Below are 16,794 nucleotides of genomic sequence, written 5' to 3'. Positions count from 1 at the left end.
CGAAAAGTGGGGGACGAAATCGTCAAAGGATACGAAATGACCAAAATGGGGACGAGTTGACTGAAGACGAGATGACTAAGGGACGAGTTGACTGTACAAGGGAGTTCACTCTGTATCAAATGGCAGAGTTAGCAGGTTTGTAGTTGAACTCTGTCGCAGTTTCACTACAGAGGGGGATTCAGGTTTATGACGTAAGCTATTTCCACAGGAGCTTTGCAACGGATTATACTGTCTAACAATACAGCTCAGAGCACCAGCACACCCCTTAAAAATATTATCTATTCCATTCGAACCCCTGTGGAGTATTTATTCTAAAATGAACAGGAAAAATGTTAAATATTATCTCCCTTTACTGATTCATGCTAATCTAGTTTTTCCGTATTAGTTTTTCAAGATACTTTGGGAAATGATTTACAGATTCAAATAATTGCTGCATGGAACCTGCACCAGTCGAAAGAAACGTCGTCTCTGACAAGGTTATAGAAAGCAGACACAATGAAGAGGAGAGTCTTGCAACACGTGCATCAAGATACGATGGTAATAGTAACAAGATCATATAGCACACACTTATACAAAAGAAAGATTCATAGTATTCGGACACCGCCTCACTGATTGAGGTTTATGGGTTCGAGTCCTTATAATGAGCATGTCCCTTAATGAGATAAAGTTGGATGTTTCTTTCGGATTGTTAAGGGTCTAGTACCTGTCATTCCGAGGAACGATTTTATGAAACTGCCAGTCTGACTAGTCGAACTAATGCGTCACGCATATGACGGTCAAACTGTGGTGGCTGCAAATGCCAGAAATCAAAAATCAGTCAATGAGCGACAGTAAGCTTGTCTACCCGCCTGACATAACTGAAATACTGAAAGGGCCGTAAAACAGGATTCTATCAATCAAAACGAACAATAATATGAATTCATCTGGAATATCCATATTAGCCGACAATCTCGCTTGTTATGCGCCCTTTTCCGGGGTCACCGTACCGCGCTACTGATAATTTCCTCACAAGTCAACACGATGCTGGTACAAACCTATACTTTAGATTGTGTTTCTGTAGTAAGAATGTATATAACAGCCGTACTTAATTAATCAGTATCTGTTTGTCTCCCTTGGATATATTTTTGCATAAAAACAAAAAAGGGATAATCTCGTAAATATTAGAACTAAAGAAATATGATCAATAAATCTATCTATAAATATAAATTTGCCATCAAAATATTATGTTTGTTTCAAAGTAGTTTGTCATATAAAATAAATACACATGCAAAAATAATATATATGCAAATTTAACACACCCGTGTAAGAGTGATAATTATCTATGACTGCTATATAACTACAGTAATTTTTTAAAAGTTGTAGTGAAAAAGAGCTACATTTGTTATTGAGTTTTCTGTTAATCATTTATGTTAATTTCGTTTTGAATATTATATTATTGACCCTTGAGCCATTGGATATGCTGTGGTATTGGCTGGAAGAGGCCAATGAATATCACATCATATCCGATGGCTTAACAGTCAATAATTGTTTTATTATATGGGTTCAAGTTTATAAATAAGTAACACATATTGTTGCAACATATGTAATGTGTGAAAGTAACAATAACTGTGTGAAAACTTATCAAAGTTTACATGAAGACAATTAAATATGGTCAACTTCACAGATGCCAAATGTTAAAACTGTACTCGAAAGTTTCGCGGTATAGTGTCACGTTCTACCTTAAAGCTTTTTGGACACGATATCTCAAGGATCAAAGGCGAACTTTTGTCAATTTTGCCATGTATCCACTATGGAGATATTATCTCATACATACATTTTAAGCTGTCTCTGTACACTCTTATGCATGAAATAAGCTTCGGAAATTTTGTTTTACTCCTGGTGTAAATACTTTCAGAAGGAAATAAAGCGTCTCCCTCGGGAAACAAGCAAAAGTCTGTAGTAGATGTTACTGTGAGTCAGGATGGTGCATGGCCAAAACGTGGAAGGGCGATGAACAGTAATTCAGGTAAAATAATATATATAAAATCAAATGCTTCTATACAGAAAACACAGTACATGTACTCTACCATATATACATGTAATTGATTCATGAAAACACGAAACTTTAGTAATTGTTTGTAGTCCTTAAAATGAACGTGATTTCTCATACAAGGTGGGGTTCTAGTTTCAAGACGGCGTAAGCTTAATCTTTATGCGAGTGAGTAAAGTATCTGTGATTTCGTGATCTGTCTTTGTATGCAAATAATATTTTAGCACTGCCATTTATTTTTGTTTTGGGTTTAACGCCGTTTTTCAACAGTATTTCAGTCATATAACGGCGGGCAGTTAACCTAACCAGTGTTCCTGGATTCTGTACCAGTACAAACCTGTTCTCCGCAAGTAACTGCCAACTTCCCCACATGAATCAGAGGTGGAGGACTAATGATTTAAGACACAATGTCGTTTATCAAATAGTCACGGAGAACATACGCCCCGCCCGAGGATCGAACTCACGACCCCGCGATCCGTAGACCGACGCTCTACCTACTGAGCTAAGCGGGCGGGCCATTGATTTTTATTTTTTATGTACATGACCAACAAAATTAGATTTATATTCTTACGTTTGAACATTTTTTTTTCTTCAGGTGTCGGGCATGTCGTCGGTCAAAATACGAGAAAATGCTTAAATTTTGGTACAAGGAATAAACGCTGCAAAAAATGTTCTTATTATCAGAAAGTGGGAAAGCCAGTCCCTGTCCACGACTGTCGTCAAAATTGGAGCCATTCTGCAAAAGCTATGGAGCCCGATATTTGTGTTCAACTGCATAAAGAGGCAAGCAATTCTGGATTGAAATACAAACATATTATAGGGGACGATGACTCTGCAGCAACGAAATACATCAGGGAGAAAGTTAATTCTGATATTGTAAAATTTTCAGATCCAACACATACAAAACGGACCGTAGGCAATAAACTTGAAGAAATTAGTCGAGTCTGTCCATCATTAACCGAAAAAGTGAAATCATCATTTATTAAAAATTTCACATACGCTGTCAATCAAAACAAACAAAAAGGAGAAGCTGAATTAAGACAGGCGCTAGAAAGCATCGTTCCACATATGTATGGAGAGCACCATCTTTGCAGCCTCTGGTGTAAAAATAAGGTTAATAATGTTAATACAGAATATAAACACAGTAACCTGCCGTATGGGAAAGACTTGACTGACCTCAAACTGAAAAATGAATTGACGAAAATTTTGCAACCATACATTACCAACCCTGCAAAACTAATGACAACCGGAGATTCACAGGCAAACGAATCTCTCAATAACGTTATTTTCTCCAAAGCACCTAAAATTAGAAACTATACTTTAAGTGAAAGCTTTGATTTTCGATGTGCCGCAGGAGTTCTTCAGTTTAATGAGGGTGTCGAATACGTACAAAAAGTCATTGATGAAGCATGTCTAACACCAAGAAAAGAAACAATGAACCACGTTGAGAGAACGGATAAGAAAAGAAAATATCTCAAAGAGTACAAATCACAGAGAAAATATAAGAAACGGAAGATAGAACTTAAAACTGAACGTAAGAAAAATGATTTAATGAGCAAGGTTAAATTGGGAGTAACTTATGAAACAAATTGCACATTATCTACTGAAGACATTGATACAACTGAAATTAAAGATCCAAAAGCATCAGCAAAAATTTCCTATAATCCTGAGGATACCACATTAATATTTGTTGATATAGAGACGACAAAACTCGGACACAATGCAGAGATTTTGCAAATAGGAGCGTCAACAATAAATGGAAAGTCTTTTGACACGTACTTACTACCTACGGGTCTTATTTCTTCGAAAGCTTCTGAGGTAACTGGTCTCACGGTTAAAGTTGAAAACAGCGTCAGATTGCTTTGTAAAGACGGCAAAAACCTCAGAGCATTATCTTCCGAGGAAGGGTTGTCACGCTTCATTGACTGGATTAAAACCATTGATTGCCCTACTAAAATTCTTTGTGCACACAATGGGAATAAATTTGATTACCCAATTCTATACAATCAGCTTCAAAAGTATCGGCTTTTAAAACAGTTTGAATCAATAGCATGTGGCGTCGTAGACAGTTTAGACATTTTAAAAGCTGTATTACCGCAACGCACCTCGTACTCTCTGTCAAACGTTTACAGAGATTTAATAAATGATGACGGCATGGAAAAAAATATTTCTGACCGTATAGCTGCTAAAATGTGCAAGGCGGGTGTAACATATGAAGTTTTAATGCTTGCACATAGAAGAGACGAAGAAAATGGAATCAAGTTGCTTTTGTCAGAAAAAATTAATAAGAAAGTAAGAGTTACAAATCGGCAAAAAATATTAAATACAATAACTGCTGCATGTTCGAGGAAAATGAAAGATAATGAACTATCTAACAACATTGCATGACTCCCTGCTATTCTGTTAAAAAATGACTGCCGCATTACCTGTAAACCGATGTGCGAGGTGCGTTGCGTAAAAAAATCCTGTATTTTCTGTATTTGGACGCACGCGCGTACAAAAAATTCTGTATTTTCTGTATTTGGAGGTTCAACAGTCCCATTTTAAACATACGATAAAGCCCGAAACGCGTGAAAATGTTCCGAATGTAAATCGGATGAAGTAGGCGCTCTATGTACAGAGTTTGATTATGCGTCTTGAAATCTGGATTTAATTTGAGCTTTTTTTTGTTTAGGTAGCAGGGTACACTTAGATGCGAAAATGTTGGGCACGGACGGTCTTACATGTAGCGAGTCGCAATATTGCACTTCCCTTATGAGCAGAATCAGGGTGGCCATTTTATAAATTGTGTGCATGTTTTGTGCTTTTAATTAATGGCAAGATCAGGATTCTCATACAAGAATAAAGAAAGTTATCAAAACAAAAGGTTTACACCATCCATGAAAAATAGCATGCCAAAATCATCAATTTTGCACTGTTTGAACAGCCTGCAATGCTCTCGCTGCAAGAACAATGCCCAATTTTATTGCATTTCTCAATTTAATAGTCCTTACTGAACGTCAGGATATAAACGGAATGGGGGCCCATCCAGCTCGTTTTTTCAAAAAATAGCGAAAATGTTCCTGAGTATCAATCAACAAGCACAGAACCCTTCCGTGATTTGAATTTTTCCGCGAAAAGGTGTCTCACTGATCATACAAAGCTACCAGCAGTTAGTTTTCCAACTGACATCAGAATTTTACATGTATCGGCTGTATAAATTTTCTAAAGAATTAATAATCATTATCTCTCACCTTAATTTACAGACATCCAAAATCACGAAGTTCTATTTATAACAAATATTGACGGGGGCCAAAATTCGAAGTGTACCCTGCTACCTTACAAACACAAAAACGATTCAAGGGATAACAATATTATCTGATTTAGATATTAAAACGTTCGTTAATAATCAAAAACTTAAAAATACAGTAAAAAGGGTCATCAGATATCGGAATATTTGAAAAGACGCTAAAAGAAGCCGTTCCGGACGAAACCTAGAAATTGGTATCAGCTCCGACTGTCTGAATAGCTACCTCAGCAGTTTTTATTTAACGGTTAAGAAACAAAATGGAGAAGATTATGAATGGCAGCGGACGGGCGGTCAGCATCCAAAACATGTCTGCTCTATAATTCAGTTTTGGTCGGATCTTCACCAAACTTGCTGACAATGTTTGTGGGCATTACATCTTGGCCAATTTCGATAACCAGCCAAATTGTACCAGACACTCTTTGATTATAGTCCTTGAATTACTCGAAAAACGGAGAATTTAGCATTGTCCGCTCTTTTAAGTCGAACAGTAGAACAGAAGATAAAATAGATATAGAATAAAAAGGTTATTTAACATTGAACTGTACAATACGAGATATATTTGGACTCGTACCCAGCTGAGAAAACCATATTGAACTCGCCTAGCGGGTGGTCCAATATGGTTTTCTCAGCTGGGTACTCGTCCAAATATATCTCCGTATTGTACAGAACAATGTTAAATAACCTAATAGTATACAGTTTTCGAAACAAAAAAAAAAAAAAAAAAACAACAACAAAAAAGAAAAAAAGAAAAAAAAGAAGAAAAAAAAAAAAGAAAAAAGAAAACCCCAAAAAACTCGAACTGTTTATGGTTCTTTCTTAAGTAACACTTTAACATATAATATTTTTTATTTCCACTTGAATATAATGATATGTTGGTACAACGTTACACTGCAGAGTATTTCAGAAATATCAACCTTATTAATAAGAAAATGAAATCTATTTTTTAACATGATACAGAAAAGATCTTAAACAAATATGTTATCACATCACTTGCTTGGTTTTTTTCCACACGATGTTTTCTCTGAATATGTATTCTTTATCAACTCTTAAACAGTTGTCAGTTTACATAAAACACATACAGACAATATTTAATGTCTATCATATGCTTTTACAATTGAATAACTGTTTAATAATTTTCTATGGATATGATATCCTTAAGTATCGAGGTCTGTAAGATTTACATCAGTTTTTTTTTCTCAGCCTATTTCATGTTCGAATCATTCCAAAATGATAATCTTTCAGATAAAATTCTACATTTAACGTCTGCTGGAAGTCCATTGAACATCTTCATACATTCCTTTTGAACTTGATCTACTGGTTCTCTAGTTTTTAAAGTGATGGGCCGGGTACCGAAAAATGACCCCGAGATAACATCTTGTTTTGGTTTTGGACTGTAATGCTCATGCCCATATTTAGCGACAGTTTTTACAGCAGATGTCACAATATCATCATAATTAAGACTAATGGCAGTGTTTATGATACGGAAACACTCTTAAAGGCTCCACACGATAACTACAATCCATCGATTTTGCCTCTTCCACTGTCTTTAATAGCCAAGCCTTCATGACTTCCTTGCATTTTGTTGTCATGGATTTCACTTGATATTCTTCCGCGATTCCAACAATTCATAGGACGTTCGATTCTGAGGAATAAAACAAAGATACTACAGTGCTACTTGCTTTTTGAAATAAATTTCTGCAGTTTTGTAAAATCCGCGCTGACTTACCGACAGGAAACAAATGAACACTGAATTAGTAAAAAGAAATATTTACATTTGACAAAAGTCATTTTAGTTGTTACATTTAATTATATAGTTGCTTATGATGATTATTAAAGTCTTAAACATATCCAATTACTGTACTCTTATATTTTATAAAAACACTATCCTACATTTTTGCTTACATTATTCAATATGCTATTGCGATAAAACTTTAATACACGGGATGAAACAGTTTATTTACCGTTATAGCCCCGATAGATGAGACTAGATCTACTTTCAGTTTTGAATTAGCTACTTTCGATTTGAAATACAGGCTGTGCACTTAGATGTGTTTTCTGCATTTAAAATCATTTTATTAGTTTCTAGTTTATAAATTTAGTAACTATTATCATAATATTAGGTTATTTAACATGTTTCAGTACAATACGGAGATATATTTGGACGAGTACCCAACTGAAAAAACCATATTGGACGAGCCGCTAGGCGAGTTCAATATGGTTTTCTCTGCTGGGTACTCGTCCAAATATATCTCGTATTGTACAGTACAATGTTAAATAACCTTTTTATTCTATATCTATTTTATCTTACTATAATAATAGTTTAAATTAAAAATGTTTCACTGAATATTGTATTCCTGCCTTTTCTAGTTTTTCCCAGCTTGGTATGAGTGCAAATATATATTATACAGAACAATGTTAGACCTTAAATAACCTTTTTATTCTATATTTATTTCACTTCATACGTAATATACGTAATTCATTGAATGTTGTTTTTTCTGCGTATCATCATTAAAAAAGTATTGGTGCAACCTCCCTACAACAGCTATTTGGCGATTTGGGTGGTAATAATTCTTGGTTGAGATATTATATGCCAACAAACATTGTCAGCAAGTTTTGTGAAGGTCGGATGAAAACTATCCAACTTAAAAGAGCGGACAAGGCTAAATTCCCCGTTTTTCGAGTAATTCAAGGACTATAATCAAACAGTGCCTGGTACAATTTGGCTGGTTATCGAAATTGGCCGACATGTAATGCCCACAAACATTGTCAGCAAGTTTGGTGAAGATCCGACCAAAACTGAATTATAGAGCAGACATGTTTTGGATGCTGACCGCCCGTCCGCTGCCATTCATAATCTTCTCCATTTTGTTTCTTAACCGTTAAATAAAAACTGCTGAGGTAGCTATTCAGACAGTCAGGGCTGATACCAATTTCTAGGTTTCGTCCGGAACGGCTTCTTTAAGCGACTTTTCAAATATTCCAACATCTGATGATCCTTTTTACTGTATTTTTAAGTTTTTGATTATTAACGAACGTTTTAATATCTAAATCAGATAGCATTGTTATCCCTTGAAGTTGTAAACAAAAAAAAAAAAACTCACTGTACATAGAGCGCCTACTTCATTCGATTTACATTCGGGACATTTTCACGCGTTTCGGGCTTTATCGTATGTTTAACATGGGACTGTTGAACCGTCCAAATACAGAAAATACAGGACTTTTTGTACGCGCGTGCGTCCAAATACAGAAAATACAGGATTTTTGTACGCACGTGCATCCAAATACCGTAATATATTGTACGGTCACGTGTTGCAAATGAACGTTCGCGATTGGATAGATAAAATAGGTATAGAATAATTAGTCTTAGTAATGCGCCAAAACATATATTTGGAAATCAGTTTATAGAGATAATAAATTTGTCAATGGTGTAATATTTAGTAATGTCGTGTAACCTACCTGTAACTGACTCTAGAATTCCAGGATGAATGCAAAGTAGAAATTCCAGAAAATCCTCATATTTCTTCCCGGTCAATTCTACGCAGTTCAGATTTTTCTCCTTGAAATCATGGTTGAACATAGCTTCAAAAACTGGGGAAGCGTATCGCAGAAAATTCCTAGACACAAAAACAGCTTTTTGTGGTCATCGAACTCAAATGTTACCTCATCGTCACATTTTCCACTTTCTGTGAATGGTCTCTCTGTGTCCAGCACTGAAATTTGTTGTAACAAGCTTTCTTCCATTTCTGAATAACTACTAATTTGCAATATTGATGTTATTAAATTATCTGGTTCTATTTTCGATTTATAAATAAAAGTGCTCACGTGATTGGTGGAAAATCCTACTTTCGGTTGGTTTTGTGTAAGGCCAAGGGAAGCAACTACAGTTACAACACAATGTTTTGTATGTAATTAGTGATTTCCCTTGAAAAATTTGGCCTGAGACAATGCAGTTTAATATGTGATTGTGTTATATGAAATTGATGTGTGTGACACCTTTAAACAAGTTAAAGCATAGCAAAAGTTCCTTCTAGGGCACATCTATATAAATATATAATGATCATCGTGTAAAATTTTGGTTGCAATGTCTGTTTTAATATAGTTCAATAACATTAAACTTGCACAGGGCGCCTTTTAATATTTGGACGTTCAACATGTCCCTGTGTCAAGTTTAATCGAATGTCAGCCGTTTGCATAGCACAGATTACGATTTTATTTTATTGAAGTGTAATGTAGAAAAACTCTCGAACACATGAAACATTGGTTTACCGTAACTAAAACTGCACCACCAATCATTTCCCTGACGCATTTCACAGAATCTTTTAGCGTAATTTATTGAAATATCATGAACAATACAACATCGAATAAATATATAGAATCAATTATACATGCTTAGACGAAAACAAATACGTTTAGCCTACGACACTTGTAGAAAATCTGCGGCCATTATTTAACGCATGGGTACTGCCGAACGCATGTGGTCTAGCCTTTAAAACTGCTTTGATATGACTTTACAACTAATTTAAGTAAATTTTAATAAAATGACAACCAATAAATGCTGATTACACCCATCGATTATAAACATATGCATACTACATAGACAATACGTTAGTAACGGGCCGCATTTTTTTCCAAATCCGACCGTGAGAATATTTTTTCGTCTAGAATTATTCTTTATAATAAAGAAGATTTGACAGTTACGTGTTGTGTTGTGAAAGTGAATGGATGTAAATTTCATTTTCAAAGTGCGGACTGATCTTCAATATCTTCAGTAAGACAGTATGTTCAATGGATGTATAAATTATGTTTCTTTGTCCGTTGTTGGTATTTAGCTATCGCTTTCAAGCCACTTCTACCGTGAACTTGTAAAACCTTCCGCAAGCTCTACCGGGAAATTCATACTTTCGATAAAACGTCGGACTATATGAAATGTCAAAATCGTAAAATATTGAAGTCCGACGTTTATTTATAGAACTAGTTTTAATATTGGTCATCAGTTGTGGAACCCAAAGATCGGACACATTCTACCTTATTGACATTCCGTATCGCCATGTTTAAGGGCGTTGCATTTTGCACCATGGGTGCGTTTATTTCTGTACCAAATACAAAAAATAACTAGAATTTTGAAAAAGAACTATGTTGTTTTCTACTACCGAAAAATGTCAAGTCCGCTTTTTCCAAAGTATTTACGCTAACATACATGTATCCTACAACAAAGTAAATCCGTTACCACTTTCAGTTGAGTAAATACGGCAATTAAGAGTAAATACGGCAATTAAAAAACACTGGCTATAAACATTGACCCGGTCAGTCTACATGTAGAGTACCATTCGATGCATGAATTTGTTGCGCACAATTAGAGGGTCTCAACAGGGTTTGTTTTCACATATTGACCATGCATTCGAAGGTAACGATGTATGTTAACCTTTTTGACAAATCAGATAATTGGCATGTTTAAAAAAGCCACTTTTCCATCCTCGGGTTTAGTAATACGTAGTTCGCGGAGCGCGTTCAGTCAGAGAGTCGCCTCAATTAGGAAAGAATAATTTTAACGTCAGACGCTATTTCTAAGGTCACGGAGTTTGATTGGCCAGCTTGTAATTACAACAGTTTTCCAAGGTCAGTTGCTCAATCAAGTGTGACTTACCAATTCAAAGTGTTCCTTCTCAAGAGAAGGATCAATGAATGCCGCAACCACCGTTAATTGTCGCAAGGTTAACGTTAAATGTTGCAAACTCATCTGCTGCTCTCTGTCGCACCTTTAACGCTTATACGTCGCAACACCAACTGCCTATCTAAAACTGAGACATAAATAAACTTGAATCTTCAATAGTCATAACGTAGTGGACGGAAATCATGCTCATACAATATTGTATACTTAGTGAGGGTAGAACACTTTTCATGATAAAGTTATACAAACAATTACATGTATCTTTATACTAACTGCTGGTACACATAGAAACAAAAGGGCCGTGGTGGTCCTAGATCGCTCACAGTAGTTTCACAGCTTGCTTGAAATTTTTTGACACTCGCGGGTCACGCAAGAAAAAAAGTCTGTGAAATTATTTTGAAATAAGGCCAGTGTATTCTGTCAGGAAGATTTTAAAATTTCCACTAAATAAATATGGGTTGGTAATGACATAGTGTGTTTGTGGGGTGGGGAAGGGATGTAAGGGTGAAGAAGGGGTGAATGATAAAACAGGCATCTAAGACACAATACCAACATATAGTAAAATGTTTTGTTTTGGAGTTGGTGGGGTTGGAGAGGCGTTCATAAGTGGGGGTTGGATGGAGGAGTGAGGGGGTGATAAGAGTTAGGGAGGATGATGATGTGATACTAAGAGACAATTGACAATTTTAAGAAACCTAAAGCAAAACTATATATAAAAATGCCCGCTTGTGCCTGAAATAATGCGCGAAAGGTCACATGGGATCTTCCTCAGCCAATAAAGCTGCATAGTCGCCTTTTGACCTTAACTGTAACATTCCAACAAAGAAATAGAACTCATGACCAATTAATAGAAAGTCATTCGTTTTCTACAGCTGCATTTGTGCAAAACACAGGAATATTATTTAGCTTAACTGGCTATGGACTCTGTATAGAATAGGTGACACGAACATGTTTAAGTCTCTTATGTGCATCCCTTTACATAAACAGGTGTTATCAAAATGACTGCACCTGTTAACGTTTGATTGTCTTTTAACATATAGGGATTCGGTTATTCGGTGGTAAAGCCTTTTATGTAACACATTTCATGCATTTTCTATTACAAAAGTATATCTTGTAGCCGCTTTTACTGAAGTGAGTCAGACTTGACTGGGCTGTGCTGGGTTTGGGTTAGTTTTGTCTAGCTTTGATAGAAGATCACTCGTTTTGAAAATTGGGTTTATCGTGGGGAAAAAGTTGGTCGGAATTATCTAAATAAAAATATTTTTTTTAAGTTTTTTGACCCCTACATGTACAAAAAGCCCGGGTGGTAGTTCACGCCCACAACCACACAAAAATGCTTTTTTAAATAAAATTTACGGGAGTTTTGGGAAATAACTTTTTGCAGTAAAGGGAAAAAGATTTTTTTTTTTAAAACTTTTAACGTAAACCCCTTGCGACATTTAACAGTATTTCGACTTTTTTACTAGTAGTTGTCCCGCATTTGTCGGGCCACAATGTAAAAAGTAAATTATCGTGCAAGGGAAACTAATCTTAACATGAAGTAATAATAGAAAAGTTGCGTAAAATACAGTGTTTAAAATGCTGTGCACATATTTTATCTCTACGAGAAAATCCTGTAGGGGGGGTTGGGGCGTTTTTGGGACAAAAATTGTAAAAAAAGATTTGTTCCCCCCGAAACAAATTTACCCTTTTTAAAAAATGTTTTTTAAAATGGAAAAAATGTACATTTTTTTGGGGCCACCCTCAACACAAAAATTTTATGAAAAGGATTCTTTTATTCTGGGCCCCCTGAATTTTTTGAGCAAAGGGCATCCCCAAAAAAAAAAAACCCCCACTATTTTCGCTTTTTCAAGGGTTTAAAACTCTTTTAAATAAGAGTTTAAGATTCTCAAGATAAATTTCCCAATTTGGCAAGGTCACATCACGAAAAAGACTAAAGGTTTTTCCTAAATTTACATCTAATATTTTTTGAGCTAGGCACAAAATTTGGGTGAAAAAGTGCAAAATTTTTATTTTTTTCAGGGGCCAAAAATTTAAAAAACTGGGGGTGGAGTCACCAAAAATTTTTAGGGGTTTTGCAATTTTATATCATGTTAAAGATTTATGCAATTTTTTAAACCCTTTTTAAATTTTAAAAATCCTTTTGAGCTAGGTCCCCGTCAAAAGGGTTGAAAAATGTGCATTTTTGACAATTTCAGGAGCCACAACTCTAAAAAAAGGAGGGGGCCCCAAAATAAAAAAAAGATGGAAACGAAAAGTTATATCATGATTAAGACCATGAAAGGGTTTCATGAATCTATACCCAAATTTCTTTTTGAGCTAGGCATTTTCCAAAAGGTGAAAATTTCCCTTTTTTGGGACTTTTTCGGGGGTTTTTTCCTCTGAATAGGGGGGGACCCAAATGAAAAAAAAAAGGGGGTGCCAAGTTCATATCATATAAAGACCCCTCAAGGTTTCATCAATTTGTATCAAAAAATTTTCGATCTAGGCGGTCACAAATTTTGGACAAAAGGACGCACAAACGTACAGAGGGAAACGAAAAAAGACCAAATTATATCCCCCCATATTAAAAGTTTTTGTTTGTGGGGAAGTCAATCAACCCCCTTTTGCCCCTTTTAACCCCTTTGGCCCGAACCGCCCCAGTGCCGGACAATTTAAAATCCACGGGTTTTTAAACCCAATAAAAACCTTTGATTTATTAAAGATGTTTTTTAATTAAAGATGATTTAAAATAAAAAGGGGAAAAAACATATGTCTTTTTTTAAAAAAAATTTTTCCCCACTTAAAAACTTTAAACACTACCCGGGGTTACAAAATGTGAATAATTTTGGCCCTAATTTTAACATACGGGAAAATTAAAATAAATGGGGTTGGGTTTTTTAGACCAAATTTTTTTTCTGTTTAAAAAAAACTCTTTTAAATTTCCTTTTTTGTAATCCTTCAAACATAATAAAACAACGGAAAAAGACATTAGAAATGACAAAAAATGTAAACAATACCAATAAAACATTAAAATTATCCTTTGAAACAAAAAAATTTAAAAAAAACCCTAAAAATAACACAGCCCGGGGAAAACCCAAAATTGCAAAAATTAAAACCCAACTAAAAATAACACAGCCCGGGAAAACCCAAATGCAAAATAAAAACAAATAAAAAAAGGGTTTGGTTATTTACAAATCTACCCCTCTTTTTTTTAAAAAACAAGTAATATCTCCCCTTTGAAAATTTGAAATTCAAAAAAAATTTTTTTAAATTTTAAAAAGGGGGGAAAAAATAAAATTACTTTAGGGTTTGTTTTTAAATTTGAAAAAAAAAGAAAATTGAATAAATTATAACACTAAAAAAAAATTTTTTTTAATTTAAAAAACCATAAACTATTATAATAAAAGAATATAAAACTATAAAAAACCCGGTTTCAACTTTTATTTTTTTTGGGGACGAGTTCTTTTTATGCTTAGTTCCGGAAGTCAATCTGACTTTTTCCTTGTCTTTTAAAAGGGTTTAGTTTGGGCCAGTAGGGTTTTGTGTATGGATCGCCTTGTCTGTTAAGGGGTTCCCAGCCTGCTTTTAGGGACTTTTATGGATGTGCACATAAAGAATTTTCCGTCAATGTTTTTAATAGCACTAAATTTGCCTTATTTTCGTTTTTGTCTCTATTTTCGAAGGTTTCGGGGGGAAAGAACAATGGGTTAAGGTGATTCGGGCCCGGGCAAAACCGGCGGGTTTTGTTTGTTTTAGGAAAAAACCAGCTGTAGGGTGAGCCTACAGATAAAGGTTTTCTTGGGAAAGCCCTAAGGGGTTCCCCCCGGGGGCCCGGGTTTTGGCACGTAATAAATTCTACTGGCGTCGGGGTTAAAAATAAATGAAACAGAACACGGCTTTTGCATTTTTTAACAACAAATTAAAAAACAAATATTACAAGTTTTTGTACAAAAAAATTTGAAATTACTCAACCGTTTAAAGTTTCCCCATGGGATATGCAGTTTGAATTTTTATTATGTTTTACATTTTTTACTCTCAGTTTTTTTACAATAAATCATAAATTTTTTATCCCATTTTTGTAACATTTTAATAAAAAAATAAACAAAAATTTTCCCACAAAATGTGTTTGTTTTGTTTTGGATATTGTAGGGTTTTTAAATATTAAAAACCCCAGGAAATATTATCAACACTGTCCTTTTGGTTCTTCCAAATTTTATAGAATTTATTTTAAACAAACCCCCCAAAAAAGCGAAAATTTTACTTCTGGATCCCCGAATCGCCCATGGGGAAATCAATATCAACCCTTTCCCCTTTGGGTTTTAGTTTAAATTTTAATTTTTTTCTATACATAATTTTAACGTTCGGGTGTAAAAAGTCCCAGCTGTTATATTTACATTATAAAATTTACATCATATATCCCAAAGAATTGAAATGAAATTCAGCTTTCCCAAACCACCTAAAAATAAAATGTGATATTGGGTTTTAAATGGGTTTTTTATTTGGTTCACCGGGGGTTGGGCCCCCCCGTTAAAAAAATCTTTTATCTATTATATACTTTCCCGGTTTTTTTTAAACTTTAAACACACCCCCAAAAAACCACATTTTGGGAAAAATAATTTTTTATTCTTGGTTTGTGTTTATAAAATCTATAAAATCTAAAATTTTTCCCAGGTTTTAATTTAAATGCTTTTTAAATATTTCAGACCGGTCATTTTTTTCATATGTTAAATATCCCCCGGCCCACGACTTTTAAAATTTACTTTTTCATTTTTAGAATCATAAGAGTGTTATTATAAAATTCAAAGAGAAAAACTTCTTTGTCCCACTTCCTCAGCCTTTCTTTTTTTTTCCCCCGGGTCTTTTTTTTTTAATTTGAAGAATTTTTTCCCAGCTAAATCATCAAGTCTTTTTTGTTTCAATTTTAAGGGGGGGCAGTTTGATTGTCAACAGAAATTCTTTGTTCAAACTAATTGTGTTTCTTTTTTAAAAAAAACATTTTTTACTTTTGTAATTTCTTGGGTATATGGAAATTTTTCCGACATTAGGGGTTATTGCTTTAGTTTAGCAAAAAATTAAACTTGAGTTTAAAATTATTGATTCCCCTTGTTTAGCTGATATTTCAACTACAGAGTCCAAATCTTTTTATTATTTTTTTTTTTTAAATCTTTAAAAATTTATCATTAAATGTATCTTTAAATTTTTAAATATTTTTTTTGTAAAAAACCCTTTTAAATTTTATTTAAAACTCTTCATTTTTTATTTTTGTGATTGATCGACATTATTAAAAATTTTTACAAGTTTTTTCCCCCTTCAAATTTTCCCTACCCTGTTTAAATTAAATTATTTTAAATTCTTCAGTATTAGCAGTTTTTAAATTTCCCTTTTTTAAAACCGTTTTTTTTAAACTACAAAGCCCCAGTTCTTTTTTTTTTTTCTTAAACCCTTTTGCATTAAATTCATTAATTCATCTTGAAATTTTTTTTTGTAATATTATTTAAAAGTCTCAAATTTTAAAAAAATTATGAGGGGTTGTCAACAATCAAACCCAATTTCAAATTTGTTTTTTAAAGTCATTATTTTAAAAATTTAATTTTTTTTTTAAGGGGTTATCTAATGCTGTGTAAATGACCCTCCCCTCTTTTGAAGCGCCTTTTTCCAAATAAATTTTTTAATATTCTGCAAGTTTATTTAAAATTTTAAAATTCTAAAAAATCTTTAGGGCTTTTTTTCATTTTTTCAGAAATTTAGTTTATTTTTTTTTCTGTTCTGATTTTAACTGAAAACATATTTTGTAACTTTTTCTCAGCTTCAATAATCTTGTCTTTT

At 34.0% G+C, this 16,794-nt stretch overlaps 1 protein-coding gene across 1 annotated transcript; it reads left to right on the top strand.

Moving 5' to 3' along the window:
* The first annotated feature begins 318 nt into the window (after nucleotides 1-318).
* On the top strand, nucleotides 319-4,461 carry LOC128551729 (uncharacterized). The gene is made up of 3 exons (XM_053532642.1): nucleotides 319-537; nucleotides 1,895-2,005; nucleotides 2,625-4,461. The coding sequence occupies exons 1-3, from the start codon at nucleotides 435-437 to the stop codon at nucleotides 4,415-4,417; spliced, it is 2,007 nt and encodes a 668-aa protein (XP_053388617.1). The 5' UTR covers nucleotides 319-434; the 3' UTR covers nucleotides 4,418-4,461.
* Nucleotides 4,462-16,794: the final 12,333 nt, after the last annotated feature.

The sequence above is a fragment of the Mercenaria mercenaria genome, unplaced genomic scaffold (assembly GCF_021730395.1).
Source record: "Mercenaria mercenaria strain notata unplaced genomic scaffold, MADL_Memer_1 contig_1595, whole genome shotgun sequence".
Lineage (NCBI taxonomy): Eukaryota > Metazoa > Mollusca > Bivalvia > Venerida > Veneridae > Mercenaria > Mercenaria mercenaria.
Note: the sequence above shows the minus strand (reverse complement) of the source record. Positions and strands in the feature narration are given on the sequence as shown.

Excerpts from the sequence above, each read along its gene's own strand:
- LOC128551729 (XM_053532642.1), top strand. The coding sequence starts at position 435 with ATGGAACCTGCACCAGTCGAAAGAAACGTCGTCTCTGACAAGGTTATA. Across the intron at positions 538-1,894 it reads ACGTGCATCAAGATACGATG|AAGGAAATAAAGCGTCTCCC; the intron begins GTAATAGTAACA and ends AAATACTTTCAG. Across the intron at positions 2,006-2,624 it reads GGCGATGAACAGTAATTCAG|GTGTCGGGCATGTCGTCGGT; the intron begins GTAAAATAATAT and ends TTTTTTCTTCAG.